This window comes from Suncus etruscus, chromosome 10, assembly GCF_024139225.1.
Source record: "Suncus etruscus isolate mSunEtr1 chromosome 10, mSunEtr1.pri.cur, whole genome shotgun sequence".
NCBI classification, from domain to species: domain Eukaryota; kingdom Metazoa; phylum Chordata; class Mammalia; order Eulipotyphla; family Soricidae; genus Suncus; species Suncus etruscus.
This window is the reverse complement of record NC_064857.1, coordinates 95,018,396-95,046,155: the sequence shown is the minus strand read 5'-3', so window position 1 is coordinate 95,046,155 and position 27,760 is coordinate 95,018,396. Positions and strand designations below refer to the sequence as shown.

At 40.8% G+C, this 27,760-nt stretch overlaps 1 protein-coding gene across 1 annotated transcript in view; it reads left to right on the top strand.

The window, feature by feature from the left end:
* Positions 1-27,760, top strand: part of TRPM7 (transient receptor potential cation channel subfamily M member 7) — a 125,283-nt gene that overhangs the window by 87,459 nt on the left and 10,064 nt on the right. Inside the window, exons 25-34 of the mRNA XM_049781432.1 lie at positions 847-979; positions 1,893-2,608; positions 5,975-6,024; positions 7,181-7,277; positions 13,331-13,401; positions 15,733-15,767; positions 20,337-20,362; positions 25,991-26,041; positions 26,143-26,208; positions 27,738-27,760. The exon at positions 27,738-27,760 is cut by the window's right edge and continues 261 nt beyond it. Coding sequence (XP_049637389.1) covers positions 847-979; positions 1,893-2,608; positions 5,975-6,024; positions 7,181-7,277; positions 13,331-13,401; positions 15,733-15,767; positions 20,337-20,362; positions 25,991-26,041; positions 26,143-26,208; positions 27,738-27,760 — 1,268 coding nt within the window. The remainder of the gene's footprint in view (positions 1-846; positions 980-1,892; positions 2,609-5,974; positions 6,025-7,180; positions 7,278-13,330; positions 13,402-15,732; positions 15,768-20,336; positions 20,363-25,990; positions 26,042-26,142; positions 26,209-27,737) is intronic.

Sequence of the window (27,760 nt, the reverse complement as noted above, 5' to 3'; positions counted from 1 at the left end):
CATGGAGGTAGGGCATTCTGCCTTACAGAAGGAAGGTGGTTCGAATCCTGGCATCCCGTATGGTCCCCTGAGCCTTCCAGGAGCGATTTCTGAGTGTAGATCCAGGAGTAACCCCTAAGTGCTGCCAGGTGTGACCCAAAAAAAACAAAGGAAAAAATTGCTCCTATTGGGAATGAACCACACAGTCTATCCTGGGTTGGCCACTTGCAGGACAAAAGTCTTAAGCTGTGCTGTCTCTCCAACCCCTAGGTATGCATCTTAACTGCTGAACCCAGCCCCAATCCATATACATTTTTACACAAAACTAATCACCACAGCAAACTGATTTGTAATGCAATTGTAGCAATGCAATTCTCTTCTACTACTAAATCAGTTCTTAATTCTCATACCTTCATATATATGGAATAGATAATAGTGAAAAGAAGACCTTTTGTTGGAAAATGAAATTAGATTAAATTAAACTGCTCTGTTAACATTGCTGTATGTGAGTGAAGAAAAACATATATTCTTAGGGCCAGAGCAATAGCACAGCAGGTAGGGCATTTGCTGCTGACCTGGATTTGATATATATATATATATATATATATATATATATATATATATATATATATATAATATATATATATATATATATATATATATATATATATATATATATATATATATATACATATATATATGTACTATATATCTCATACATACTTGCATAGATATTTAATAATGCACATTATTTCTAAAAAGAAATATAGACAATGAATATAATCTTAGCAGTTCTGTATAATTCACATAACTCATGAATTGAAAGTTCAGTATGACTGTCTTTCTTGTGTGTGTGTGTTTCCCTAGAACTTTATTTAACAGAAGAAGATCAAAAGAAACTTCATGATTTTGAAGAGCAATGTGTTGAGATGTTTTTTAATGAGAAAGAGGACAAATTTCATTCTGGGAGTGAAGAGAGAATCCGTGTTACCTTTGAAAGGTTCATAAGTTCTCTATAGTTAATATATATGTCAGAATGAGTTTTACTAGTTCTATGTCTTATTTTTACATAATCATTTTTCATGTTGTCAATAAGCTCAATATGTATATAGCATATATATAGAAATATTTCAGTTCCTACTTCTAATACTTTATATATAGTCACTCAGAAAATCTCCCTTCCCCTCCCTCCCTCCTCCCTCCCTCTCTCCTTCCCTCCCTCCTTCCTTCCTGAGACCCGTCCAGCAGCACTGGGATTCTGTGAACCAAAACTGGTCAATCTTGTTTTGGCTGCCACAGCAAGGCAAACCACTTGGCCCAAATTTCTCTTGATCTTTGACCTTGTATATAGGCAAAGAAAAGTTGTTGTTCTCTAGTAGTTTTTCTTTAGGTAGTTTTGTTCTCTAGTAGTTTGTTCTCTAGTAGTTTTTCTTTAGTCTAGGAAAACTATTCTAATTGTTTTGTAGAATGCCAAGGATTACATTTAAGGCCTTGGGCCGAAGAGATAGTAGGGCATTTGCTTTGCAGGCAGAAGGACAGTGGTTCGAATTCAAGCATCCCATATGGACCCCCCGAGCCTGCCAGGAGCGATTTCTGAGCATAGAGCCAGAGCGCTGCCGGATGTGACCCAACCCCCTCCCCCCCAAAAAAGGGGAAGAATTTAAGGTCTCATCTATTTAATGAATGTACTCTACCACTGTGCTACATCCTTAGTTTCTTTATTATTTTTAAGAATATGGCATTTTTATTTTTTTTGTAATTAAAACCATGGCAGTTGTAGTTCAGTATTATGTAGCTGTATATATTTTTTATTTATTTGATAAGGGAAATTGTAATAAAAACATGAAATAAAACTTTCAAAATTTATGCTAAAATTTTCTGTGTTGATAAAAGACTTGTGTTTTTCTTTACAGAGTGGAACAGATGTGCATTCAGATTAAAGAAGTTGGAGATCGGGTCAACTATATAAAAAGATCATTACAGTCATTAGATTCTCAAATTGGTCATTTGCAAGATCTTTCAGCCCTAACTGTAGACACATTAAAAACGCTCACTGCCCAGAAAGCTTCAGAAGCTAGCAAAGTTCACAATGAAATCACAAGAGAATTGAGCATATCCAAACACTTGGCTCAAAACCTTATTGATGATGGCCCAGTAAAACCTTCTGTATGGAAAAAGCCAAGTGTTGTAAATACACTTAGTTCCTCTCTTCCTCAGGGAGGTCTTGAAACTAATAATCCTTTTCTATGTAATGTTTTTATGAAAGATGAAAAAGATCTCCAATGTAACATATTTGATCAGGATTTGCCTGTAATACCCCAGAGAAAAGAGTTTAGTTTTCCAGAGGCTGTTTCATCTTCTCGTGCCTTATTCCCAAGTGCTATTTCTCCCTCAGAACTTCGACAGCGGTTACCTGGAGTAGAAACATTAAAAATGTTTAGTAAAAATAAAAAATTAGGCAGCTCATCTACTAGTATCCCTCATCAGTCATCCCCACCAACCAAATTTTTTGTCAGCACACCATCTCAGCCAAGTTGTAAAAGCCACTTGGAAATTGTAACCAAAGATCAAGAAACTATTTGTTCTAAAGGTGCAGAAGGAGATAATATAGAATTTGGAGCATTTGTAGGTAAGTTTGGAAAATAGATATTTGTATATCAGTATATGTCATATTTACCTTTAATGTGGGAATAGTCAAAAGCATGTACTTGTGATATTTTTATTGTAAGTGGAGTGTTCTCATAGCTCTAGTTCTGGATTGTTCTGATGCAAGGGTTTTTAAAAAGCCCAGGTGTGTGTTTGGCCACTGAGCTGTATTCTAAGCCCCTACCTATAAAATGTCTAAGTGCAATCAAAAGAATGGGGAAAATATGTGGAATTATGCTTTAATAAATAGGTTGGCATCTAGATCTTTAATATAATTTACTTGGATTGGAAAATATAATTGGATTGGATTGGGCCGGAGTGATAATATTTGCCTTGCACAAGGTGGTCCAGGTTCAAACTCCAGCACTCTATATGGTTCCCTGAGCTCAGAGCCAAGAGTAAGACCTGAGTACTGCTGGATGTGGCCCCAAAACAAAATACAGTTCAAAAGGAATCCCTACCTTTTAAATTTGAGGAAATTCTACTGAATTTTATCGTTTCATTATAAGAACCTAAAAGTTTAAAATGTTAAATACTTGGGATAATAGGAAAATTCAAGAGAAAAATAGAAATAATTGGAAAAGAGTATATATAGTTTAACTATGATTTTCTTTTTTTTTTTTTTTTTTTTTTTTTTTTTTTTTTTTTTTTTGTTTTTTTTTTTTGTTTTTGGGCCACACCCGGTGACGCTCAGGGGTTACTCCTGGCTATGCGCTCAGAAGTCGCTCCTGGCTTGGGGGACCATATGGGACGCCGGGGGATCGAACCGCGGTCCGTCTCCTAGGCTAGCGCAGGTAAGGCAGGCACCTTACCTCGAGCGCCACCGCCCGGCCCCTTAACTATGATTTTCAATGCAAATAAGTAGACTTTAAGACTGAATAGAAGTGTACTGCTGCACCCGAGAGATAGCATAGAGGTAGGGCGATTGCCTTGCATATGGAAGGACGGTGGCTTGAATCCCGGCATCCCGTATGGTCCCCCGAGCCTGCCAAGACCGATTTCTGAGCATAAAGCCAGGAGTAACCCCTGAGTGCTTCCAGGGGTGACCTAAAAACAAAAAAACACAAAAAGTGTACTGCTAATAATTTAGGGGAAAAAAATTAGGATGCTAATTTTTTTAAATGGATACATAATTGGAAATATAAAAGGATATATACATATATATAAGGGTGATTTGGTCTTAAACTTCAGATAACCTTACTAAGATAGCAATAAAAATATATTTTTACACTGTCATGACACTTAACCTTGTTGAAAACTGTCTCCTTGAAGGAAGGAAGTTGGCAGGGGTATATTTTGAGTATAGTGACTAAGGAAGAGGGCACATAAAGACTGGCTTGAAGACAGCTCTAAAAAGCTTGTCAGTGAAGACAGTTAATATTCATATGTAATTGGTTTGTTTAAGGGAAGTGGAATTTTGTGTTACTAATTTCAGTGTTGTTTGCAGCAGTGGTAAGGAATCCAGGGCACTCCTGTTGCCACTTGACTGTGTTGTCTCTCGCTGTTTGATGTGTACAGGCCTGGTGATAGGTTCTGTGGTCTACCAGAGCTACCTCAGCAGTATTCTAGAAGCCATGACTGTCAGGAATCTAACATGGGTCTGGCATATACCAAGCCTTGCTCTCTTCCTCAGGCTAAAATTTTAAATTTCTAGTTAGTTTGGGGCAGTAGGGATACAGGAGCAGTTTGGAAGTGCTCAAGGCTTAATCCAGGCCCTGCACTTTGGTGTCACTCCTGGTGGTGCTCAGGGGACAATACAGGGGGCTGTATCAAGCCCAGGTCAGCCACATGCAAGGCAAACACTCTCCTGTACTTACGCTTCAGCCCAGTTTTATTTTTAATGATGATGGAGATTTAGTAGTATATTAAAATGCTGACAGTATTCTCTATTAAGGGAAACGGTAAAACATCATAGACTAGACGAGAATCTGATATTTAAAAAAGATTTTTTTTTTTAGATTAGTAAGGTGAAAGTGCTTAACAGATAATTCTTATAAAGCAATTTGATTAGCTTGTAGGCATAATCAGACTATTTCAAGATGAGAGTTCCCATCAGGTATCTTTCCTATTTTATTTTATTTTTTTATTTCCTATTTTTTTTTTTTTTTTTTTTTGGTTTTTGGTTTTTGGGCCACACCCAGCAGTGCGCAGGTGTTACTCCTGGCTGTCTGCTCAGAAATAGCTCCTGGCAGGCATGGGGGACCATATGGGACACCGGGATTTGAACCAACCACTCTTGGTCCTGGATCGGCTGCTTGCAAGGCAAATGCCACTGTGCTATCTCTCCAGGCCCTCCCTATCTTTTTTTTTTTTTGGTTTTTGGGCCACACCCTGTGACGCTCAGGGGTTACTCCTGGCTATGCGCTCAGAAGTTGCTCCTGGCTTCTTGGGGGACCATATGGGACGCCGAGGGATCGAACCGCGGTCCGTCCTAGGCTAGCACAGGCAAGGCAGGCACCTTACCTCCAGCGCCACCGCCCGGCCCCGTCCTCCCTATCTTATTTTTAACACAGCGATAACCTTCCCAGTCTAAAGGTTTACTTGGTCTTTGAACATTTATTTATTTATTTTTGGTTTTTGGGTCACACCCGGTGGTGCTCAGGGGTTACTCCTATCTGTCTGCTCAGAAATAGCTCCTGGCAGGCACGGGGGACCATATGGGACACCAGGATTCGAACCAACCACCTTTGGTCCTGGATCGGCTGCTTGCAAGGCAAACGCCGCTGTGCTATCTCTCCGGGCCCGGTCTTTGAACATTTATAAAGATTATTTAGGAAATTAAATATATTATGTCTATGTAATATCTTCACATAAGATCAACTCTGTAAATTGTTTCTTTTGTGGCCACACCAGCAGTTCTGGGGCTTCTCCCAGTTCAGTTCTCATTGGACCATGTGCTGCCAGCAATTCAGCTCAGGGTTGGATTCCCTCAGCATTTGGGGTTTTTTTTGGTTTGTTTTTTGTTGTTGTTGTTTGGTTTTTGGGTCACACTCAGTGGCTCTGCACTCAGAAGTCGCTCCTGGCAGGCTTGGAGGACCATATGGGTTGCCAGGAATCAAACCAGGATCCGACCTGTGTTGGCCAAGTGCAAGGTAAATGCCCTACCACTGTGCTCTCGCTCCGGCCCCTCCCTAAGCATTGGTGGCAGTGCCAGGAGTGGGCTCTGTACTCAACCAAGAGTAAGCCCTGAGCACTTCTATGTATGGCCTCCCCCAACAAACAAAGAAACAAAAAGAGCTACAGGAAACTGCAACCCCTGGTAACTATTAAAAACAAATCACTTCTTTGGTAGACTTTAACGAGTGACTATATTGTTAAAAAAAATTTTATCTTTTTTATTCTCTTTAAGGACACAGAGATAGCATGGATTTACAGAAGTTTAAAGAAACATCAATCAAGGTAAGAAAAATGTTTATTCATTGAAATTATTCTTTATAATTATTCCTTTCAACAGTATGTTTTATTCTCTATTTAAAAAACTTTTTTGAAAATGGAACTGAACTTTTTATTTCACTACCCTTGCAGTTTTAGCATCTTCAATATGGTAATACCTAATGACTGAAGTCAAGTGCAGTTAGAAAAAAAAATAGTAGAAATAACCACATTTCATTAAATATTTTAATCACCTGTTTAATTTTCTTTATATTGCTTTTATTTATTTATTTTATTTCCCCCTGTATTTTAAATTTTGGGGCTGCGATGCCCCCACTGGCAGTGCTCAGGGTTTAATCCTGGTTCTGAACTCAGGGGTCAAACCCAGGCCATGTGCAAGGCCAGCGCCTACACACTGTACTATCTCTTCAGCCCCAAATTTGATGCATATTTTTAAGTATAGAACTAGCAAAATAGAAAGTGTTTTCTGTGGAAAATTGAAAGATCACGTTCTCTGGAGATTGGTTGAGGTTTGATTACCCCAAAGCTCCCAGAAAGGAAAGGCAATTCCCATTCCCCTATCCAACAGGGACAGAGGACGCAGTTCCAGTCGTATAGATTCGCAGTAAATATTCCACACAGACAAAAGGGTAAAAGGAGGCAAGAATCTGACACAAAATCCTTTGCCACCCCGCCAGCTGCTCCAAAACCCTAGGGCTAGCTAGCCTGCTGCAAAAGACCATATCCTCTCAGCTTTTCTCCTATTTATTCAGATCCAAACTGCACCCCTTGCCTTAAAGGTTGTAGGTGGGAAAACAGGCAAAGAAAATATATACCAAAGAGAAATATAAAAGCCTTTACATACCTAACAGAAAATTAGTTTGTTTTGTTTTGTTTTTAATTTGAGGGAGGTATTCTGAGAGCCATGACCAACTCCTGCTCCCCCATTTACTCTGACCTTGTATTAACATTTAAGGATGTATTCCAATAGATTTATGAACAGCAAGCGAGTGTAGTTTTTTATATAATTTTTGAGAGTGAATGGAGAGAAAATAACTCTGTACTATATTCTTTGATGTCCAGATAGAATTAAGCATATTGTACTAAATATAGAGTGTCCACAGTATGTAGTATTGTGATTTGAGATTCAGTTCTAAAAATTATGTTTATGTGCAATATACAGAATGATACTCCTCCTGAAAGCACTTTGAAGCATGTGAGTTCTTATGCTGGATTTAGTGAATGTCACAAAACTTCTGTTTCTTGTCACTTGGAACAAGGTGAGAATTTTTACTGTGAATAGCAGTATACTCATTTAGCTATGTATTTTATGTATGTCTCATTTCTGCACAATCATATTTCAGGAGTTAAGAAATTAAAATTCTGCTTTATATTTGTTATGTTATTTCCTAAAGATGATACATAAATTTACTTTTAACCTTTATGATGTTTAAATTATTTATTCAGCATTTTTTTTTTTTTTTTTTTTTTTTTGGTTTTTGGTTTTTGGGCCACACCCAGCAGTGCGCAGGTGTTACTCCTGGCTGTCTGCTCAGAAATAGCTCCTGGCAGGCACGGGGGACCATATGGGACACCGGGATTCGAACCAACCACCTTTGGTCCTAGATCGGCTGCTTGCAAGGCAAACGCCGCTGTGCTATCTCTCCGGGCCCTTATTCAGCATTTTTCTTTTTTTCTTTTTAATTTTACTTTCTTGAAACCAATGTTATTTACATAGTTCTTTATAGTTGGGTTTCAGAAATACAATGAATCAGGACCAATCCCACTACCAGTGTTGACCTCAACCTCCCTCTACCAGAGTGTATCCCATACCACCACCCTTTGCACCCCAACTTGCCAATATAACAGGCTGATTTTAAGTTTAGAATTCTTGCACTCAGTTTCATTCCTTCTCCTTAGTATACTTTAGGGCTCAGGGTGTTTCAGACAACTCCCATTAGACCATTGCATTTCTTCATGCAGTTATTCTAAATACCACATATATTCTTTATCTATTTTCTGACTTATTTTATTTAACATAATATCCTCCATTTCCATACATGTTGCAGCAAATTGCATGATTGAAGCATTCCTTATAGCTATGTAGAATTTGATTGTATACATGTACTGCATCTTCATGATCCACTCATGATTTTGGACGTCTAGGTTGATTCCAAGTCTTAGTTATTGTTCTGAGTGCTACAATGAATAGTAATGTGCATACATCCTTTTGGATGAATGTTTTTCTGTCTGGAGATAGGTACCCAAAAGTGGGATTGGGATTGTTGGGTCAGATAACAGCTTAATTTTTAGTTTACTGAAAATTCTCCATACTGTTTTCCATAGGAGTTGGACGAGGCAGGATTCCTACCAGCAGTAGATCAGAGTTCCTTTCTCATGTTTCTAATTTAACTTTTTCTTTGGTGGCCGTGAGGAGACACCTATCCCAATGATATTTGGCCAACCGACCCAGTGGTTCCTAATTTAACTTTTCTTTTTTTTTTTTTTTTTTTTTGTCGGGGGGTGGGGGTGGTGGTGGTTTGGGTCACACCCGGCAGTGCTCAGGGCTTAGTCCTGGCTCTGTATTCAGAAATCACTCCTGGCAGGCTCGGGGGACCATATGGGATGTTGGGACTCGAACCACATTCCTTCTGCATGCAAGGCAAACACCTTTACCTTCATGCTATCTCTCCGGCCCCCTAATTTAACTTTTCTTCCTTCCTTCCTTCCTTCCTTCCTTCCTTCCTTCCTTCCTTCCTTCCTTCCTTCCTTCCTTCCTTCCTTCCTTCCTTCCTTCCTTCCTTCCTTCCTTCCTTCCTTCCTTCCTTCCTTCCTCCCTCCCTCCCTCCCTCCCTCCCTTCCTCCCTCCCTCCCTCCCTCCCTCCCTCCTTCCCTCCCTCCTTCCCTTCCTTCTCTTTCTTTCTCTTTCTTTCTCTTTCTTTCCTTTCCTCTCCTCTCCCCTCTCCTCCCCTCTCCCCTCTCCTCCCCTCTCCCCTGCCCCCTCCTCCCCTCCCCTCCTCTCCTCCCCTCTCCTCCCCTCTCCTCTCCTCTCCTCCCCTCCCCTCTCTTCCCCTCTCTTCCCCTCCCCCTCCCCTCCCCTCCCCTCTCCTCCCTCCCCTCCCCCTCCCCTCCCCTCCCCTCCCCTCCCCTCCCCTCCCCTCCCCTCCTCTCCGATTACTCCTGACTGTCTGCTCAGAAATAGCTCGGGGACCATATGGGACACCGGGATTTGAACCAACCACCTTAGGTCCTGGATCTTCTGCTTGCAAGGCAAACACCGCTCTGCTATCTCTCGGCCCCCTAATTTAACTTTTCAAAGCAGTTAATTTTATTGATTAATTGTAATACAGTACACACACACCAATACTTTGAAAATTAGTCTTTCACTCTGTTACATAATAATGTAACTAATATTTTTTTGTTGTTGTTCGTTTGTTTTTGGGCCAACCCAGCAGCACTCTGGTTGCTACTGGTTCTGCACTCAGAAGTCGTTCCTGGGACTATATGGAATGCCTGGAATCGAACCTGGGGGCCCTCCCAGGTCATCCGCGTGCAAGGCAAACACCCTACTGCTGTTTTATCACACTGACCCCGTGTAACCACTTTATTCACTAGATTTTTGTGTTTATATGTTCACGTGACAGTTACTTTTTCGGCCTCTCATCTTTAGTACGAGATGCAATACACCATACATGTTGTACTATACCGTTCATTTTTCATTTAAAAATTAAACGAGGGGCTATGGAGGTAGTATGTTTGCCTTGCATGCTGAAGGATAGTGGTTTGAATCCCAGCATTCCATATGGTCCTGAGCCTGCCAGGAGCGATTTCTGAGTGTAGAGCCAGGAGTAACCCCTGAGCGCTGCCGAGTGTGACCCAAAAACAAAAACAAACAAACAAACAAAAAAAACCTGAAAGACTGTGGGGCATGAGTGGTGGCACAAGGGGTAAGGCATCTGCCCTGCCCATGCTAGCCTAGGACGGACTGCAGTTCCATCCTCAGGCATCCCATATGGTCCCCCAAGCCAGGAGCGATTTCTGAGCACATAGCCACTAGTAACCCCTGAGTGTGTGGCCGGGTATGGCCTAAAAACCAAAAAAAAAAAAAAAAAAAAAAATTAAATGAAAGACTGGAGAGAGTGTTCAATAGGATGAGTGTATACTTTGTAGAAATTCCTTGTTAGATTTTCTGGCACTGCAAGGTGTAACCCCAAACTAAACATCACAAATTAAATGAGAGTGATTGCGGGAAAGGGTCTGGGTCCAGCGATGCTCTGGGGCTATTCCTGGCTCCATACTTATGAGTGACTGGGTGCTAGTACTCAGAACCATACATGGTTCCCAGATTCAAACAAGGGTTGGCAGGAGTTAGGCAAATTCCTCAATCACTGTTTTGTCTAGCTTGCAGCCATAGCATGTTTTTTTATGAGCCAAGTTATATGTGTATATAATTTAAAATTTAATTATAAGCTCCCTAATATATATAGACTTTCTTGGATCATTTTATAGCTGCAGGAAAGGCAGGCAGGTAATGGGATAGAACACCCATTATGATTAAAATCCTTGGCATAATACCAATAAATAATGAGGGGTGGGGTTCAGCCATCCCAAGCAGTGCTGGGTATTTCTCCAAGCTTTGTGCTAGGGAGTCACTCCTGATGGTGCTATGGTGCTCAGGAGACCATGCAGTGAAGGGGTTTAATAAGCTGGGGTCATGTGCATGTAAGAGAAGCATCTTTAGGGGCTGGAGTAATAGTACAGCAGGTAGGGCATTTGTTTGCCTTGTACATGAACAACCTGGCTTTGATCTCCGGTGTCCCAAGCTTCCTTGAGTATTGCCAGGTGTGTACCTCTGTCCCCTTCTTCCACCAGAAAGCCAAGTGCCTTACTATCTCTACAGCTACACACACCAAAAAAAGAAATGGAATTTCCTTAATTTGAATAAAGGACAGACTCAATTTACTACAGGAATCATACTTTCTTTTTTTTTTTATTTTTTATTTTTTATTTTTTTTTTGGTTTTTGGGCCACACCCTGTGAGGCTCAGGGGTTACTCCTGGCTATGCGCTCAGAAGTTGCTCCTGGCTTCTTGGGGGACCATATGGGACGCCGGGGGATCGAACCGCGGTCCGTCCTAGGTTAGCGCAGGCAAGGCAGGCACCTTACCTCCAGCGCCACCGCCCGGCCCCAGGAATCATACTTTCATAAAGGAAAATAGCCTGAGAGATAAAATGATTTTGTTCATTACAATTTCTATTTAGCTCTCTAGCTAGAGAAATATGGGAAGAAAATAAAATGATGCAAAAATTAGCAGTGGCCAATGTGATCCCACAGTGGGTAAACCGTTTGTCTTATATGCAGCCAACCTGGCACCCTATATGGTCCCCTGAGCATTGCTAGGAGTGATATTTGTTTGTACAGCCAGGAATTAGCCTTGGCAGAATGTAGACCCCCCCTTTTTTTTAATTAGAAAGGATGAAATAAAGCCTCTTTTTAGATAGCCTTGGATCTTAAAAAGTTTTCTATTCTAGAACAATAGCATATCATTAAGAACTTTGCCTTACACATGACTGACCCAGGACAGACCCAGACAGGTTCGATCCCTGGCATCCCCCAAGCCTGCAAGGGGTAACCCCTGAGCACCACTAGGTGTGGCCCAAAACCCCCCCCAAAAAAAGAAAGGTTTTCTGTAAATAATAACATCTTGACATCTTCACTGTATTTGGTTAAATCTGTAAAGAAAACACATTCCGGGCCGGGCGGTGGCGCTAGAGGTAAGGTGCCTGCCTTGCCAGTGCTAGCCTAGGATGGACCTCGGTTCGATCCCCCGGCGTCCCATATGGTCCCCCAAGCCAGGAACGACTTCTGAGCGCATAGCCAGGAGTAACCCCTGAGCATCACCGGGTGTGGCCCAAAAACTAAAAAAAAAAAAAAAAAAAAAAAAAAAAAAAAGAAAACACATCCCCCCCCTTATTGTGTGTACACACACACACACACACATATTATTTGTAACATTGTTAATTATGAGATTGAATTAAGACAGTGCTTCTCAATTATTTTTCTGTCATGCTCCCCCTAGGAAGAAAACATTTTTGCACACTCCCCACACGACTATAAATAGTATCTTTATTTAAAAAAAACTTAACCTGCAAAACAAAAATATATAAAATAATTTGAGCTGATTTGTTTTGTTTTGTTTTTTGAGCTAATTTTTTTTTTTTTTTTGGTTTTTGGGCCACACCCGTTTGACGCTCAGGGGTTACTCCTGGCAATGTGCTCAGAAATCGCCCCTGGCTTGGGGGGACCATATGGGACGCCGGGGGATCGAACCGCGGTCTGTTCCTTGGCTAGCGCTTGTAAGGCAGACACCTTACCTCTAGCGCCACCTTCCCGGCCCCTTGAGCTGATTTTTTAATCAGAGGTGATGTCCTGATTAATGGGTACAATGAGCATGTTTTGCAATGCGTAGCTTTTCGAAGAGGGGTTTGAAGCAGAACACAGCAACTCTTAGCTCCAGAGACATACAGAGACATAAACAAGGGGCTTAGCTTGTTATGACTGTTTGCCGAGGTCAAACGTGCCCCCCTCTATGGAGCCTCGAGCCCCCCATGGGGGGGCGGGCCCCACTATTTGAGAAGCACTAAATTAAGACCAGATTGTTAATTCAGTTTGATCTTCTAGTATGAAATTCAATGCAGAACAGCATAGAATAGGGAAATCCTCGGTGTGTTGAAGTAGAAAGATCTTTAAGAGTAAAGTTTCTAAAATAAACAGCAAGAAAATTGCCCAATATATATAATGGAATATTATACTACCTTTGGGGTTTTTTGTTGTTGTTGTTTTTTTTGGTTTTTTTTTTTTGTGTGTGTGGTTTTTGGGTCACACCCAGCAGTACTCAGGGGTTATTCCTGGCTCCAAGCTTAGAAATTGCTCCTGGCAGGCACGGGGAACCATATGGGACCCCGGGATTCGAACCGATGACCTCCTGCATGAAAGGCAAATGCCTTACCTCCATGCTATCTCTCCGGGCTCACCTTTGGGTATTTTTTATAATTAAATAAAATTAATAATTTTGTGCATTCTTCAGGGGAAAAATACAAGGGTTTTGGGAACAGAAGAACAAAATATTTTATTTCATAGTTCTTTGATTCTCACTGCCTTTTCACAAAAATCAGTTGAGTAAGTTTTGTTTAGTTGTATCCAAGGACACATTAAAAGGCCCATGGACCTCATTTAGGTATCGGGCATTGTTAGGGAGAAAATAAATTACTATAGACATGCTCTCTAGAAAGTGTTTGGCTACTTTGTAACTTTTATTTATTTGTTATTTAAGTGGAAAGCAGCAATAGGAGGCCATCAACAGGAGAAACCCAGGAAGTAAATTCCAAAGCAGCTTTACTACCGGTTTGTATACTTTCTGTGGTAATGTTATTTAAAAATAACTTTTTGTTGGGGTTGGACTGATAACACAGTGGGTAGGACATTTGCCTTGCACACAGCTGACCTGGGTTTGATCCCTGGCATCCCATAGATCCCCTGAGCACGCCATGAGTAATTCCTGACTTGGTTTGGTTTTGGCCCACACTAGCTGTACTCAGTCAGGGCTTATTCCTCACTCTGCACTCAGGAATTACTGCTGATGGGCTAGGGTAGGGGTCTGCAACCTTTAAGACATAAAGAGCCACTTGGACCCCTTTCTGAAGGACAAAAAGCCTTGGAGGCGCTAAACCATCTCGACATTTAAAACAAATATAGCACTGCATACATTGTTTCTTAATATAACTGCAGGATCTTGCAGCTAGCATCTGAAGAAAAAAGAACTTAACAATGTAAAATATATTTGCAAATTAATAGCCAGTTAAAATATTTAAGTGATACTGCTTCCCCCCACCCCCCGCCCCTGCTGTCTGCCCTGCTGTCGAAGCCTCAGCAAAGCTTCAAAAGAGCAGCAGGTTGCCTGGGATCGAACCCAGGTATGCTACATGTAAGGCAAAATGCCCTTCTGCTATTACTCTTGTTATGGTCCCCCAAATTATTTTTACTCTGGAGAATTTATGCCACCTTATAGTGATACAAGAATCTTAATGATTTATGCAGAAGACAGACAAGAATTTTTTTTTTTTGGCCCACATTCATTGCTATTCAGAACTTAGGCCTAGCTCTGTGCTTAGGATCATTCCCCCCCAACAGGACCTGGAGTCCAAATGGGTGCCAAGGATTGAACCCAGGATGGTCATTTGCAAGGCAAGAACTCTATCCACTATACCAGTGGTCCTCAAACTATGGCCTTCGGGCCACATATTGTATTTGTATCTGTTTTGTTTCTTCATTGCAAAATAAGATATATGCAGTGTGCATAAGAATTCGTTCATAAGTTTTGTGTTTACTATAGTCAGACCCTCCAATAGTCTGAGGCACAGTGAACTGGCCCCCTGTTTAAAAAGTTTGAGGACCCCTGCACCATCACTTAGACCCAAGAATCTTTTTTTTAAGATATAATCAAAATAGAAACAGGAAAAATACATATAATCAGACCTGAAGGAGTAGGCAGATTATAAAAAGATCATAAGTAGCCTAAAGTTTTCTAAATTAATGAGATTATTGAAAATTTAAATTGGGCCCGGAGAGATAGCACAGCGGCGTTTGCCTTGCAAGCAGCCGATCCAGAACCAAAGGTGGTTGGTTCAAATCCCTGTGTCCCATATGGTCCCCCATGCCTGCCAGGAGCTATTTCTGAGGTGACAGCCAGGAGTAACCCCTGAGCACTGCTGGGTGTGACCCAAAGAAAAAAGAAAATTTAAATTAAGGACACTTAAGTTCCATACCTAGAAACATCATTGTAAATTGTAGAATAAAATTCATAAGCACAGGGGCCGGGTAGGTGGCGCTGAAGGTAAGGTGTCTGCCTTGCAAGTGCTAGCCAAGGAAGGACCGCGGTTCGATCCCCCGGCGTCCCATATGGCCCCCCCAAGCCAGGGGCGATTTCTGAGCACATAGCCAGGAGTAACCCCTGAGTGTCAAAACGGGTGTGGCCCAAAAACCAAAAAAAAAAAACAAAAACAAAAACAAAAAAAAAAAACAAGGAAAAAAATTCATAAGCACATAAACAGAAATAGGCTACAGTGAAAAATGCCTAAATTTTAGTAATAAAATAGTTAAATGTTCTTTTTATATTTTGATATGGTTTTCTTTTGGCCAGGGGTATATATTAATTTTAGAATCACAGAACCATATTTTTAAAGAATAAAATTATCATGAGAATTAAACATTAAAGAATGGGGGCCCAAGCAATAGCACAGAGATAGGACATTTGCCTTGCATGTGGCCGACCCAGGACAGACCTGGATTCAATTCCCAGCATCCTATATGGCCACCAGACCTTGCCAGAAACTATATCTGAATGCAGAGCCGGGTGTGATTTTAAAAAAAAATTTACACACAAAAAAAGAAGATAGATTAGATTTTTTTGGTTTGGGGTTTGGGACCACAACTAACAGTGCTCAGGGCTTTTGGCTTTGTCCTGGCGGTTTTTTTTTTTTTTTTTTTTTCCTGCATGTATTGAACCCAAGCAGATATATGGAAGGCAATGTCTTACCCCTATACTATTTTTTCAGTCCATAGGTAGACTATGTTATAGGAAGTAATAATGTTTGTGTAATATTTTATCTTCAGAGATGTCTTTATAGTAGCTAAGTTTATTATTTTAACTTTTTTTGTGTTTGTTTTTGACTAAAGGATTGGTTACAAGATAAGCCATTAAGTAGAGAAATGTAAGTAATTATTTTCTCACTGTTATCTTGAAAAGTATAATACTTACTGAATGTCTTTCTAGTTGTATGTCATTTAACATTTTTTATCTATGGATGGTGACAATTTCATGATTTAATGTATAGACTTAATTGAATAATTGTTGGTCCAGAGATACAGTTAGAGCATGTTCCCCAAATATGTGGGGGGTGTATAAATAAATAACACTACATCTAGAATTTTATATTTTATGGAGCCGAGCAATATCACAGCAGTGGGGCATTTGCCTTGAAAACAGCTGGCCCAGGATAGACTGGGTTCAATCCCCAGGTCCCCTGAACCAAGAGCAATTTCTGAGCGCATAGCCAGGAGTAAACCTGTGTTTCACCGGATGTGGCCCAAAACAAACAAACAAAAACAAATAGAATTTTATTTTATTATATTTTGGGGGGGTTTTGGGTCACAACCGCAGCACTCAGGGGATACTCCTGGCTCTATGCCCAGAAATCACTCCTGGCAGGCTCCGGGGACCACATGGAATGCCGGGATTCAAACTATCATCCTCCTGCATGTAAGGCAAATGCCCCACCTCCATGCTATCTTTCCGGCCCCAGAATTTATATTTTTATACTATAATTGTAACTAGTGATATCTTCCTTATATTGATACAGTTTGAGGAGTGGGTCTTCCTTACTTCTTATCTTGCTCTTTTTTTTTTTTTTTTTTTTTTTTTTTGGTTTTTGTTTTTTTGGGTCATACCCGACAGCACTCAGGGCTTACTCCTGGCTCTATGCTCAGAAATCGCTCTTGGCAGGCTCGGGGGGCCATATGGGATGCGGGGATTTGAACCACCGACCTTCTGCATGCAAGGCAAACGCTTTTACCTCCATGCTATCTTTCTGGCCCCCTTTATCTTCCTTTTAAATACATTTTGTTCAAAGACTTGGTTGAACACTTTAACTTGATATTTTCTTTTTTTTTTTTTTTTTTTTTTTTTTGGTTTTTGGGTCATACACAGCAGCGCTCAGGGGTTTACTCCTGGCTCTACACTCATAAATCACTCCTAGCATGCTCAGGGATCATATGGGATGCTGGGATTCGAACTACGATCCTTCTGCATGCAAGGCAAATACCCTGCCTCCATGCTATTTCTCCGGCCCCAGCTTGGCACTTTCTTAATAGTTCATTATTCTGAGCAAAAGACTTTGCACCTACTTTTTTTAAGTTTTATAATGAGAACAATAATATACAACATATGTTATTACTTAGTATATAATAGACAATGCATCGTACATAGTATATAATACATTAGAGGTTTATATGCCAAAAGATCATAGAAAGCTAATGATGTAATCCGGAATCAGTTTGGAAATCCTGAAGCTATCATCCCTGAAGAGCAGGGGGTCAAATTAGTAAATAAATAAATAAATAAATAAATAAATAAATAAATAAATAAATAAATGGAATATACACCCATGTTTCAAAGCCTGGAAATAAGTATCTTATAATTTGAGTGGACACTTTTTTTTGTTTTTTTTTTTTTTGTTTTTTTTTTGTTTGTTTGTTTGTTTGTTTTTGGGTCACACCTCTTGGCTGTGCATTCAGAAATTTCTCTTGGCTTGGGGGGACCATATGGGACACCAGGGGATTCAGCCGTAGTCCATCCTAGGTTATCTGCATGCAAGGCAAATGCCTTACCGTTTGCTCTGTCTCGAGTGGACACTTTAAAAAAAAGTTATCTGGATCTCTTGCTAATCTAAGCATGATGAAATTGTTCACTGATACAAATTACTTTAGAAGGGGCCGGGTAGGTGGCGCTGGAGGTAAGGTGTCTGCCTTGCAAGCGCTAGCCAAGGAAGGACCGTGGTTCAATCCCCCGGCGTCCCATATGGTCCCCCCCAAGCCAGGGGCGATTTCTGAGCACATAGCCAGGAGTAACCCCTGAGCGTCAACCGGGTGTGGCCCAAAAACCAAGGGAAAAAAAAAATTACTTTAGAAGATTATTGCAGTATTTTCTATATATATATATATATATATATTTTTTTTTTTTACATCAGAAATGAATGTGAAAATACAGAGACAAAAATAAACAAAGTGGCATGTACACATTCAGTTCTTCAAATCCTTTGGGTCTCCAGGTCCAGAGTGGCAGGAAAGAGCAATCTGTAATAGCTCTTCAGAAAAAAATTTTTTTTTTTATCCCAAAAGAATTAGATAGAAATATACAGCAAGTTGGTCTGGAAAGATAGCATGAAGGAAGGCATTTGCCTTGCATGCAGAAGACGGTGGTTCGAATCCTGTCATCCTGCATGGTCCCCCAAACCTGCCAGGGACGAGTTCTGAGCGTAGAGCCAAGAGTAACCCGAGTGCTGCTGCGTGTGACCCAAAAACCAAAAAAAAAAGAAAGAAGGGCCCAGAGAGATAGCACAGCGGCGTTTGCCTTGCAAGCAGCCGATCCAGGACCAAAGGTGGCTGGTTTGAATCCCGGTGTCCCATATGGTCCCCCGTGCCTGCCAGGAGCTATTTCTGAGCAGACAGCCAGGAGTAACCCCTGAGCACTGCCGGGTGTGGCCCAAAAATCAAAAAAAAAAGAAAGAAATATGCAGCAAGTAGCTGAAGTTGATGAGAATCATTTATTTCTTGTGATTGTAAATTGTTTGTTTGTTGGCCAATGCTCGGTGCTACCTGGGCCAGTATTGGGGGATCCAGGCCATGTAATGCCTAGGATTAAAATCAGTTGTCCTTCATGTGAAGCATGATTCCAGCACTTGAGCCATCTTCCTTACCCCCCCTTCTTTTGTTTTTGCTTTTGGGAAACACCAGACAGTGCTCAGGGCTTACTCCTGGCTCTGTACTCAAGGATCACTTAAAGATTAGGCTCAAGGGATATTTGGGGAGCAGGGATTGAACCTTAGTTGGTCATGTGCAATCACTGATGCCATGGTGAGAATATATTATGGTGAGGAGGCGGAGAGATGGCATGGAGGTGTAGAGCATTTGCCTTGCATGCAGGACAGTGGTTCGAATCCCGGCATCCCATATGGTCCCCTGAGCCTGCCAGGAATGATTTCTCAGCGCATAGCCAGGAGGAACCCCTGAGCACTGCCGGGTGTGCCCCCCAAAAAACAAACAAAAATAAAAGAGAATATATTATGGTGAAAATCAATAGAAAATATCAGGATCAGTCTCTGTGTGAAGTTCCTACTCCAGAAATAAAGACATGGCCCTTTCATTCCAAACAAGCTGAGAAAATTGTTTATTAGGAGAGAAAAACCTCTAACCTCGTTTTCTTAATTCCCAGTTTACTTTCCTATACCTTATACTATACCTAATTGATTTCAGTCCATTGAACTAATGAAATGTTTATTAATTTTTTTACCAGTAAACTATTTTTATAATTTTATACAAAACATTAGTACTGTGGGGAGGGAAAATGAGCACTAGGGACTATGAGAACTCAAAGGACTAGTGGTCTGAGTTTAATTCCCAGCACCAAACTGTCCTCTGAGTGCCACTGAGAGTAACCCCACCATCGAACTGGAAATAGCTCCTGAGCACTACTTGATGTAGTTTAGAAAACCAAAAATAAAGAAGAGCATAATCTTATGTTTTGCGAAATGATATTTGTTTGCTATTTTATTGGTTCTGCTGAGGAAATTTTAGACTCCTGCAAAATCCTTTTAAGGCCTTTTTTTATAGTACTGGGATGAATGTCCCCAAGTAAATCATGAATTTTTTTTCACATTGGTACTGGATCTTCATTTTGCACCAAAATACTGATATTTATATAAGCATAAATTAAAGTATAAAGTCATAGTTAAAAATGTGGATATATAATATAATATATAATATATTACATATAATAATCTAAATATATATATTATATATAAATATATCTAAAATATATATAACATAATAATCTAAAATGTGGATATATAATCTAATATAGTTTGTATATATATTCATAAGTTTGGCATTAGTTCGGTGGAAGTGGCGGATAGTCAAAAGTGAGTCTAAATTTGAGAATTTCTTTTTGGATGGGGGTTGGGTTTTGGGGTTACTCCTGGTTCTACACTCAAAAATTGTTCTTGGCAGCTATGGGGAACCATATGGGATGCCGGAATTCGAACCACCATCTGCCCTGGATAGGCTGCATTCAAGGCAAACGTGCTACCGCTGTGCTACCTCTCCGGTCCAAGAATTTCTTTCATAATACCAAATTTAATAATCATAATAACATCCATGTATGTATGAATTTGGCATTGACTAATGAAATGGCAGAATGTCAGGGGTGGATCTGAACTTAAGAATTCCATGGGGCCGGAGAGATAACACAGCGACGTTTTCCTTGCAAGCAGCCGATCCAGGACCAAAAGTGGTTGGTTCAAATCCCGGTGTCCCATATGGTCCCCCGTGCCTGCCAGGAGTAACCCCTGAGCACCGCCGGGTGTGGCCCCAAAACCAAAAAAAAAAAAAAAAAAAAAAAGAATTCCTTTCATAATGCCAAGTTTAATAATCACAATAACTTCCTGTAAGTTTGCATGATAGCCAAAACTAACATTGAGATTATCTTTTTTTTGTGTGTTTTTTAGACCATCTGAAGAAGGAACATTAAATGGTGAGTTCGTGTTACAAACTTAATATTTAAAATTTTTTTGATTTGTTACAGAAAATGCCAGATTACTCTAGGAATGAATTTTTATACTTCATGTTTGAAAAAGACAGCAATAGTAAAAGGTTCTTTGTACAGCTAGATTCTCTCCATTATAGATGTCTCACAAACTCTTAAATCATCATTTGAGTACTGTTTGTTTTTAAATCATATACTGACAGTACTTTATACTGTCACCCGACTTTAGTCCCTCTTACCTGCTACCTAATCTGCTCCTGAAAAAGGAGTTTTCTTGACCTTGCATTTACCTCTTAAATATATGTCTAGTTCATATGGCCCAGAAATTCCACTCCAAAATATACCCAAAGGACCCAAAAATACAATACAGAAAAGACATCTGCACTCCTACATTCATTATAGCACTACCCACACTAGCCAAAATCTGGAAAACATCACGAGTGCCAAGTGATGGGATAAAGAAGCTATGGTGTGTATATATATATACACCATGGAAGGAAAGATGAAGTCATGCAATTTGCTACTGCATGGGTGGGTCTGGAGAGTATTGTGTTGAGTATAGTTAGTCAGAGGGAGATAGACAGACACAAAATGATCTCTCATGTGAGATATAAAAGTAGGAGAATAACAAATTCCCAAAGGCAACAGTGAGGGAAGGGTACATACAATATGACATTGGTGGAGGGAAGTGGGCACTCTGGAAGAGAGTGCTGAAAGGAGGATGAATGTACCTACTGTAGAGGCAGGCTGGAGGTTAAGAGGGTAAACAGGGACATTGGTGGAGGAAGTGGACATGGGAGAAGGAACTGGTGTTGGAACATTAGAGGCCTGAAACTTGGTGACTTTGTAACTCATGATGATGGGGGGGGATTGAAGGGGGGGTCTGGAATGCTAAAAAAAAAAAGGTTTTTTTTCTAATTCATCCTCTACTGCACATTCCTCAGCTGCGCGTGCGCGCGAGCGCGCGCGCGTGGGTGTGTGTGTGTGTGTGTGTGTGTGTGTGTGTGTGTGTGTGTGTGTGTGTGTGTGTGTGTGTGTTTCCTTTCCTCAGTGTTATCTGTATCCCGGATTTCAGGCACAAAGCTCAGTATATGTTCTGGAAAGGGCAGAGTGCTCTCATATCATGTGTCAGAGACTTTAGAACCTCCTTCTAAGAAACTGGTTGAAAAAGTAGAAATGAGGGCCCGGAGAGATAGCACAGCGCTGTTTGCCTTGCAAGCAGCCAATCCAGGACCTAAGGTGGTTGGTTCGAATCTCGGTGTCCCATATGGTCCCCCGTGCCTGCCAGGAGCTATTTCTGAGCAGACAGCCAGGAGTAACCCCTGAGCACCGCCGGGTGTGGCCCCCCCAAAAAATAAAAAAAAAGTAGAAATGAGTTGTTTTGGGCCCGGAGAGATAGCACAGCGGTGTTTGCCTTGCAAGCAGCCAATCCAGGACCAAAGGTGGTTCGAATCCCAGTGTCCCATATGGTCCCCCATGCCTGCCAGGAGCTATTTCTGAGCAGACAGCCAGGAGTAACCCTTGAGCACCACCGGGTGTGGCTCCCCCCCCAAATAAAAAGTAGAAATGAGTTGTTTTTATTTATTTTGAAAAAGTACAATCTCATTGTCCTTTTTTTTTTTTTTTTTTTTTTTTTGGTTTTTGGGCCACACCCGGCAGTGCTCAGGGTTACTCCTGGCTGTCTGCTCAGGAATAGCTCCTGGCAGGCACGGGGACCATATGGGACACCGGGATTTGAACCAACCACCTTTGGTCCTGGATCGGCTGTTTGCAAGGCAAACGCCGCTGTGCTATCTCTCCCGGCCCGTCCTTTTATTTTTTTATTTTTTAAGACCCTTCACCAGTGGAACATTCCCATCAACAATGTCCCAGGTGTCCCTCCTCCCCACCCCACACCGGCCTGTACTCTAGACAGGCTTTCTACTTCCCTCATTCAGTCACATTTTGTTATGATGGTTCTCAGTGTAATTATTTCTGCTGCACCCATCACTCTTTGTGGTAAACTTCATGTCATGAGCTAGACCTTCCAGTCCTCCTCTATTTTGTCTCTGAGAATCATTACACAAATGTCTTTATTTTTCTCAAAACCCATAGATGAATGAGACCATTCTGTGTTTATCTTTCTCGCTCTGACTTATTTCATTCAGTATAATATTCCATATACATCCATATATAGGAAAATTTCATGACTTTATCTTTTCTGATGGCTGCATAATATTCCATTGTATATATGTATATATATGTAACATACATTTTATTGTATGTTATGAATAGCCATTCATCTATTAAGGGACATCTAGGCTGTTTCCAGAGTCTGGCTATTGTAAACAGCACTGCAACGAATATAGGTGTGAGGAAGGGATCCCTTCCTCACTGCTTTTGATAGTCTTTCATTTTAAGTCTTTTGTTGAAAGACATAAATATGTACATAATAGGCCCCCAAATAATATGTTGTTTGACTTTGGACAGGATTGAAATTTCCACCCTAACATAATGGCATTCAGAACTTGGTTTTGTTATGACATTTTATACGGTCAGTTTTTAAGAACCTAAGGAGGACATTAAGTTAGGACTGAATAAACAGAAAAATGCAGGTAAACCTTTATGTAAGGAAATTCTTTTTTGTTTTGTTTTGTTTTGTTTTTGTTTTTGTTTTTGGGCCGCATCCGGCGGTGCTCAGGGGTTACTTCTGGCTGTCTGCTCAGAAATAGCTCCTGGCAGGCACGGGGGACCATATGGGACACTGGGATTCAAACCAACCACCTTTGGTCCTGGATTGGCTGCTTGCAAGGCAAACGCCGCTGTGCTATCTCTCTAGGCCCGTATGTAAGGAAATTCTAAGTATATTAGCATCCAAGTCATGCGGCCAAAAATTAGCAATTTTTGTGTCCTCTTCATGCTTATAATCCCTCGCCACTAACATTGTATATAGATTTCACCAATTTGTGTGCTGTGAGTGAAATATAAAGACAATCATACAATGGATTTTCTTTTGTATTCTGGTCTTTTCCTCCAAATATTTTATGAGATTTGTCTAGATTGCTATGTATTGTACTAATTTGTACGTCCTCACTGCTACATGGTGAGGAGTGCTACTTCATGTATTTAATTTTCTTATCCATTCTATTGCTCTTTGCTTTTATTGTATGTTATGAATAATCTTTCTCTGGTATTCCCATTTATTATATTTTCCGTAAACTTGTTGCGTTCATTTTTTTTTGACTTTGTAATTAGTAGGAATTGCTTGGTGATAGGATATTTAGTAATCACTTCCAAATCTTTTTTGTTTTGTTTTTTTTGTTTGTTTGTTTTGTTTTTGTTTTTGTTTTTTTGGGTCATACCTGGCAGTGCTCAGGGGTTACTCCTGGCTCCACGCTTAGAAATCACTCCTGGCAGGCTCGGGGGACCATATTGGATGCCGGGATTTGAACCAATGGCCTTCTGTATGAGAGACAAATGCCTTACCTCCATGCGATCTCTCTGGCCCAAAGTCTTTTGCTTTTTTAATGATTTTTATCAGTGGACTTCTATCTGCTGCTCACAGGGCACTAGGGCTATCAACCCCCAGCTATGCCAAGGGGTGGGGGCATACTTGTACACTTAACCTTCACATTTGCAGCATTAGCTCTACCATTGAACCCAATTCTTAGCCGCAGAGGCCATTGTTTTTGAATGGCCAGGATGGAAAGAATATACTGAATGAGAGACTGTGGAGTATCATGTGTCCCAAGTACATGGTCTCTATTAACCTGTTGTAATAAAACAAAGCAGCAAGGCACTTGATGACTATTTTTTTTTTTTTTTTTTTTTTTGTGGTTTTTGGGTCACACCGGCAGTGCTCAGGGCTCCAGGCTCAGAAATTGCTCCTGGCAGGCACAGGGGACCATATGGGGTGCCGGGATTCGAACCGATGACCTCCTGCATGAAAGGCAAACGCCTTACCTCCATGCTATCTCTCCGGCCCCTTGATGACTATATTTTGCTTTTTTGTTTGTTTGTGAGTTTTTCCATGAAGAAATTAGAAAAATATAAGAAGGGCAAACAAAAAAAAATAGCACAAATTAAATTTATTTTTAAATTTTTATTTTTTGTAAATGTTGTTGCTTCTGTTTTTGTTTTTGTTTTCTTTCTTTTCTTTGCCCTTTTTTCTTTTTTTTCCCTGTGCTTTGATTCGTCTTTATTTCAGGACTATGGTTAGTGTTCGGTTGTTGTCAGTATAGCTATGGTATTTTTTAGGTATTTTTGTTTGCTTGTTTTTGGTTTGTTTTATTTTGGGTTTGATTTTTCTTGTATTATCTTTATATTTTCCTTTTTCCCTTTTTGTTTTGTTTTGTTTTGGGGTTTTGGGTCACACCCAGCAGCGCTCGAGGATTACTCCCTGCTCTGTGCTCAGAAATAGCTCCTGGCAGGCTCGGGGGACCATATGGGATGCTGGGATTCGAACCAGTGACCTTCTGCATGAAAGGCAAATGCCTTACCTCCATGCTATCTCTCCGGCCCCCCTTTTCCCTTTCTTTTTTTTTTTTTGTTTGGTTTTTGGTTTTTGGGCCACACCCGGCAGTGCTCAGGGGTCACTCCTGGCTGTCTGCTCAGAAATAGCTCCTGGCAGGCACGGGGGACCATAGGGGACACCGGGATTCGAACCAACCACCTTTGTTCTGGATCGGCTGCTTGCAAGGCAAACGCCGCTGTGCTCTCTCTCCGGGCCCTCCCTTTCTTTTCTTAAACTGAGATTTATAGTGTCTAGAAGGACTCCTCATTTTTTGCTTGTTTGAATTTTTGCCCCCCTTTTCTTTTCTTTTTCTTTTTTTCTTTTTCTTTTTTTTTTTTTTTTTTGGTTTTTGGGTCACACCCAGCAATGTTCAGGGGTTATTCCTGGCTCTACGCTCAGAAATCACCCCGACAGGCTTGGGGGACCATATGGGATGCCGGGATTTGAACCAGCGACCTTCCGCATGTAAGGCAAAGGCCTTACCGCTGTACTATCTCTCTGGCCCCTCTTTTTCTTTTCTTACCTTCAAACAGAAACACATAACTTGAACCATCTTGTTCTGCTTCACAAATTGAGGGGGAAATAATGGAGGGTGCACCAAGACCAACAGTCATATGAACATTGAGTAGAGAAATAAAAAAAATGATCAGACTTGAACATCAAATCCAAAGCAAGCTACAACAGAAATGATACCCAATCTACAACAGGCTGGACACAGAAGGGACACTTATACTAGCAGCCTGGGGGGGAAAGGAGGGGCGATATGGGATGCATTCTGGGAACAGGGGTAGAGGGAGGACAACATTGGTGGGGGAATATCCCTGATTCCATGTCACTATGTACCTGCAATACTACTTTGGCCAAAATAAAAATCATTAATAAAAATAAATAATAAATAAAATTGAGGAATCAATAAAAAAAATGATATGGGCGAGCCAGAGATTAAGATATTTGCCTTGTTTGCAGATAACCGAGGTACTATGCCTGGCACCATAATGATCCCTGAATACAGAGCTAGTAATAAACCCTAAGCACTATCAAGTGTGGTCTCCTTAAAAAAGAAAAAAAGTAAAAATCGTTTGTAGCATTAGTACTTTTTACAATGTCTTATTTATTTATTTTAGGTCTTGCTTCTCCATTTAAGCCAGTTATGGATACAAATTACTACTACTCAGGTAAATAATAGTAAGAACAAAACTTACTAATTCATGTCTTGTACTTTTAGCAGATTTTTTTTCATTGTATGAACTTTCACATTTCTCTTATTTGCATGCAGCTGTGGAAAGAAATAACTTGATGAGACTATCCCAGAGCATTCCATTTACACCTGTGCCTCCAAGAGGTAAATCTGAAAAGTGAGAAAAATGAAAATAGAAAATAAATCATGGGGCCGGAGAGATAGCATGGAGGTAAGGCGTTTGCCTTTCATGCAGGAGGTCATCGGTTCGAATCCCGGCGCCCCATATGGTCCCCTGTGCCTGCCAGGAGCAATTTCTGAGCCTGGAGCCAGGAATAACCCCTGTATCAGTAATAGACAACATGTGTGGTGGTAGAGCAATCACATTGAAAAGAGCCTATATTAGGGGCCAGCGAGGTGGCGCTAGAGGTAAGCGCTAGCCAAGGAAGGACTGTGGTTCGATCCCCTGGCATCCCATATGGTCCCCCCAAGCCAGGGGCAATTTCTAAGTGCTTAGCCGAGAGTAACCCCTGAGCATCAAATGGGTGTGGCCCCCCCCCCCAAAAAAAATAGCCTATTTTAGGATGTAAGACCCTGTGTCTTATTTGTAGCCGATCCTGGTTTGAGTCCCCAGCATGACATATGATTCCCCTCAATATCACTGGGTGTGGCTTCAAAAGAAATAAAAAGAGGGGCTGGAGCAATAGCACAGAGGGTAGGATGTTTGCCTTGCATGTGGCTGGGTTCTGTCCTCAGCATCCCACATGTTTCCAGAGCCTGTCAGAAGTAATTTCTGAGCACAGATCTAGGAGTAACCCCTGAACACTGCTAGGTATAACCCCAAAATAAAAACAAAGACAAAAAGAACCAATGTTATATAGATTATTAGGATGGCCACAAAAGATAGATATGCAGAGTCAGAGCGATAGCACAGTGGATAAGGCATTCATTCACCTTGAGTGCAGTCAGCCTGGGTTCCAACATTCCATAAGGTCCTCCAAGCACCACCAGAAATGACCCTTGAGCATCAGTGTTGTAAGGCCCCCAGAAAAAAGTCAAATATGCTTAATTTTAAAAAGGCAATATTAGAATTGTTATTTGTTTTATTTTGTTTGGGGGCCATGTATGAATCCCTCGAGGACTACTGTACCTTCTGGACAGAGAGGCCACTTCTGGCAGTGCTCAGGAAAACATGCAGTGTAAAAAATTTAATCCGGACCTCTTGCAAACAAAGCATGTACACAGCCTATTGAATTATCTCTCTGACCCCAGAAATACTGAATTTCTTGGTAACTAGAATATTCAGTCATAGTGCTATGTTCTCATTGAACAAAGCTTGACTTCATTGTCTAGTAGTGAAAATACAGATAAATCAGTGCCTGCATTTGTGCAATAGATAGTTGTAGCCTCCCGTCAAATTGATTTGTCTGGAGATGCTCACATTTTAGAAGTGTCTACCATCACAAAATAGACATAAACCTTGAGAATCAGTAGGTTACAGATTTTTTTTTTTTTTTTTTTTGGTTTTTTGGGCCACACCCGTTTGATGCTCAGGGGTTACTCCATTTGCTGTTCTTTTGTAACAACTTTGTCAGTCATCTTCTCTACTTCCGTTAATTTGAACCAAATAAATACTGTACCTGGTTATCATCTTTGTCCTAATTTTGTCTTACTTTGTGTCCCTGGTGCTGCAGGTGAGCCCGTGACAGTGTATCGC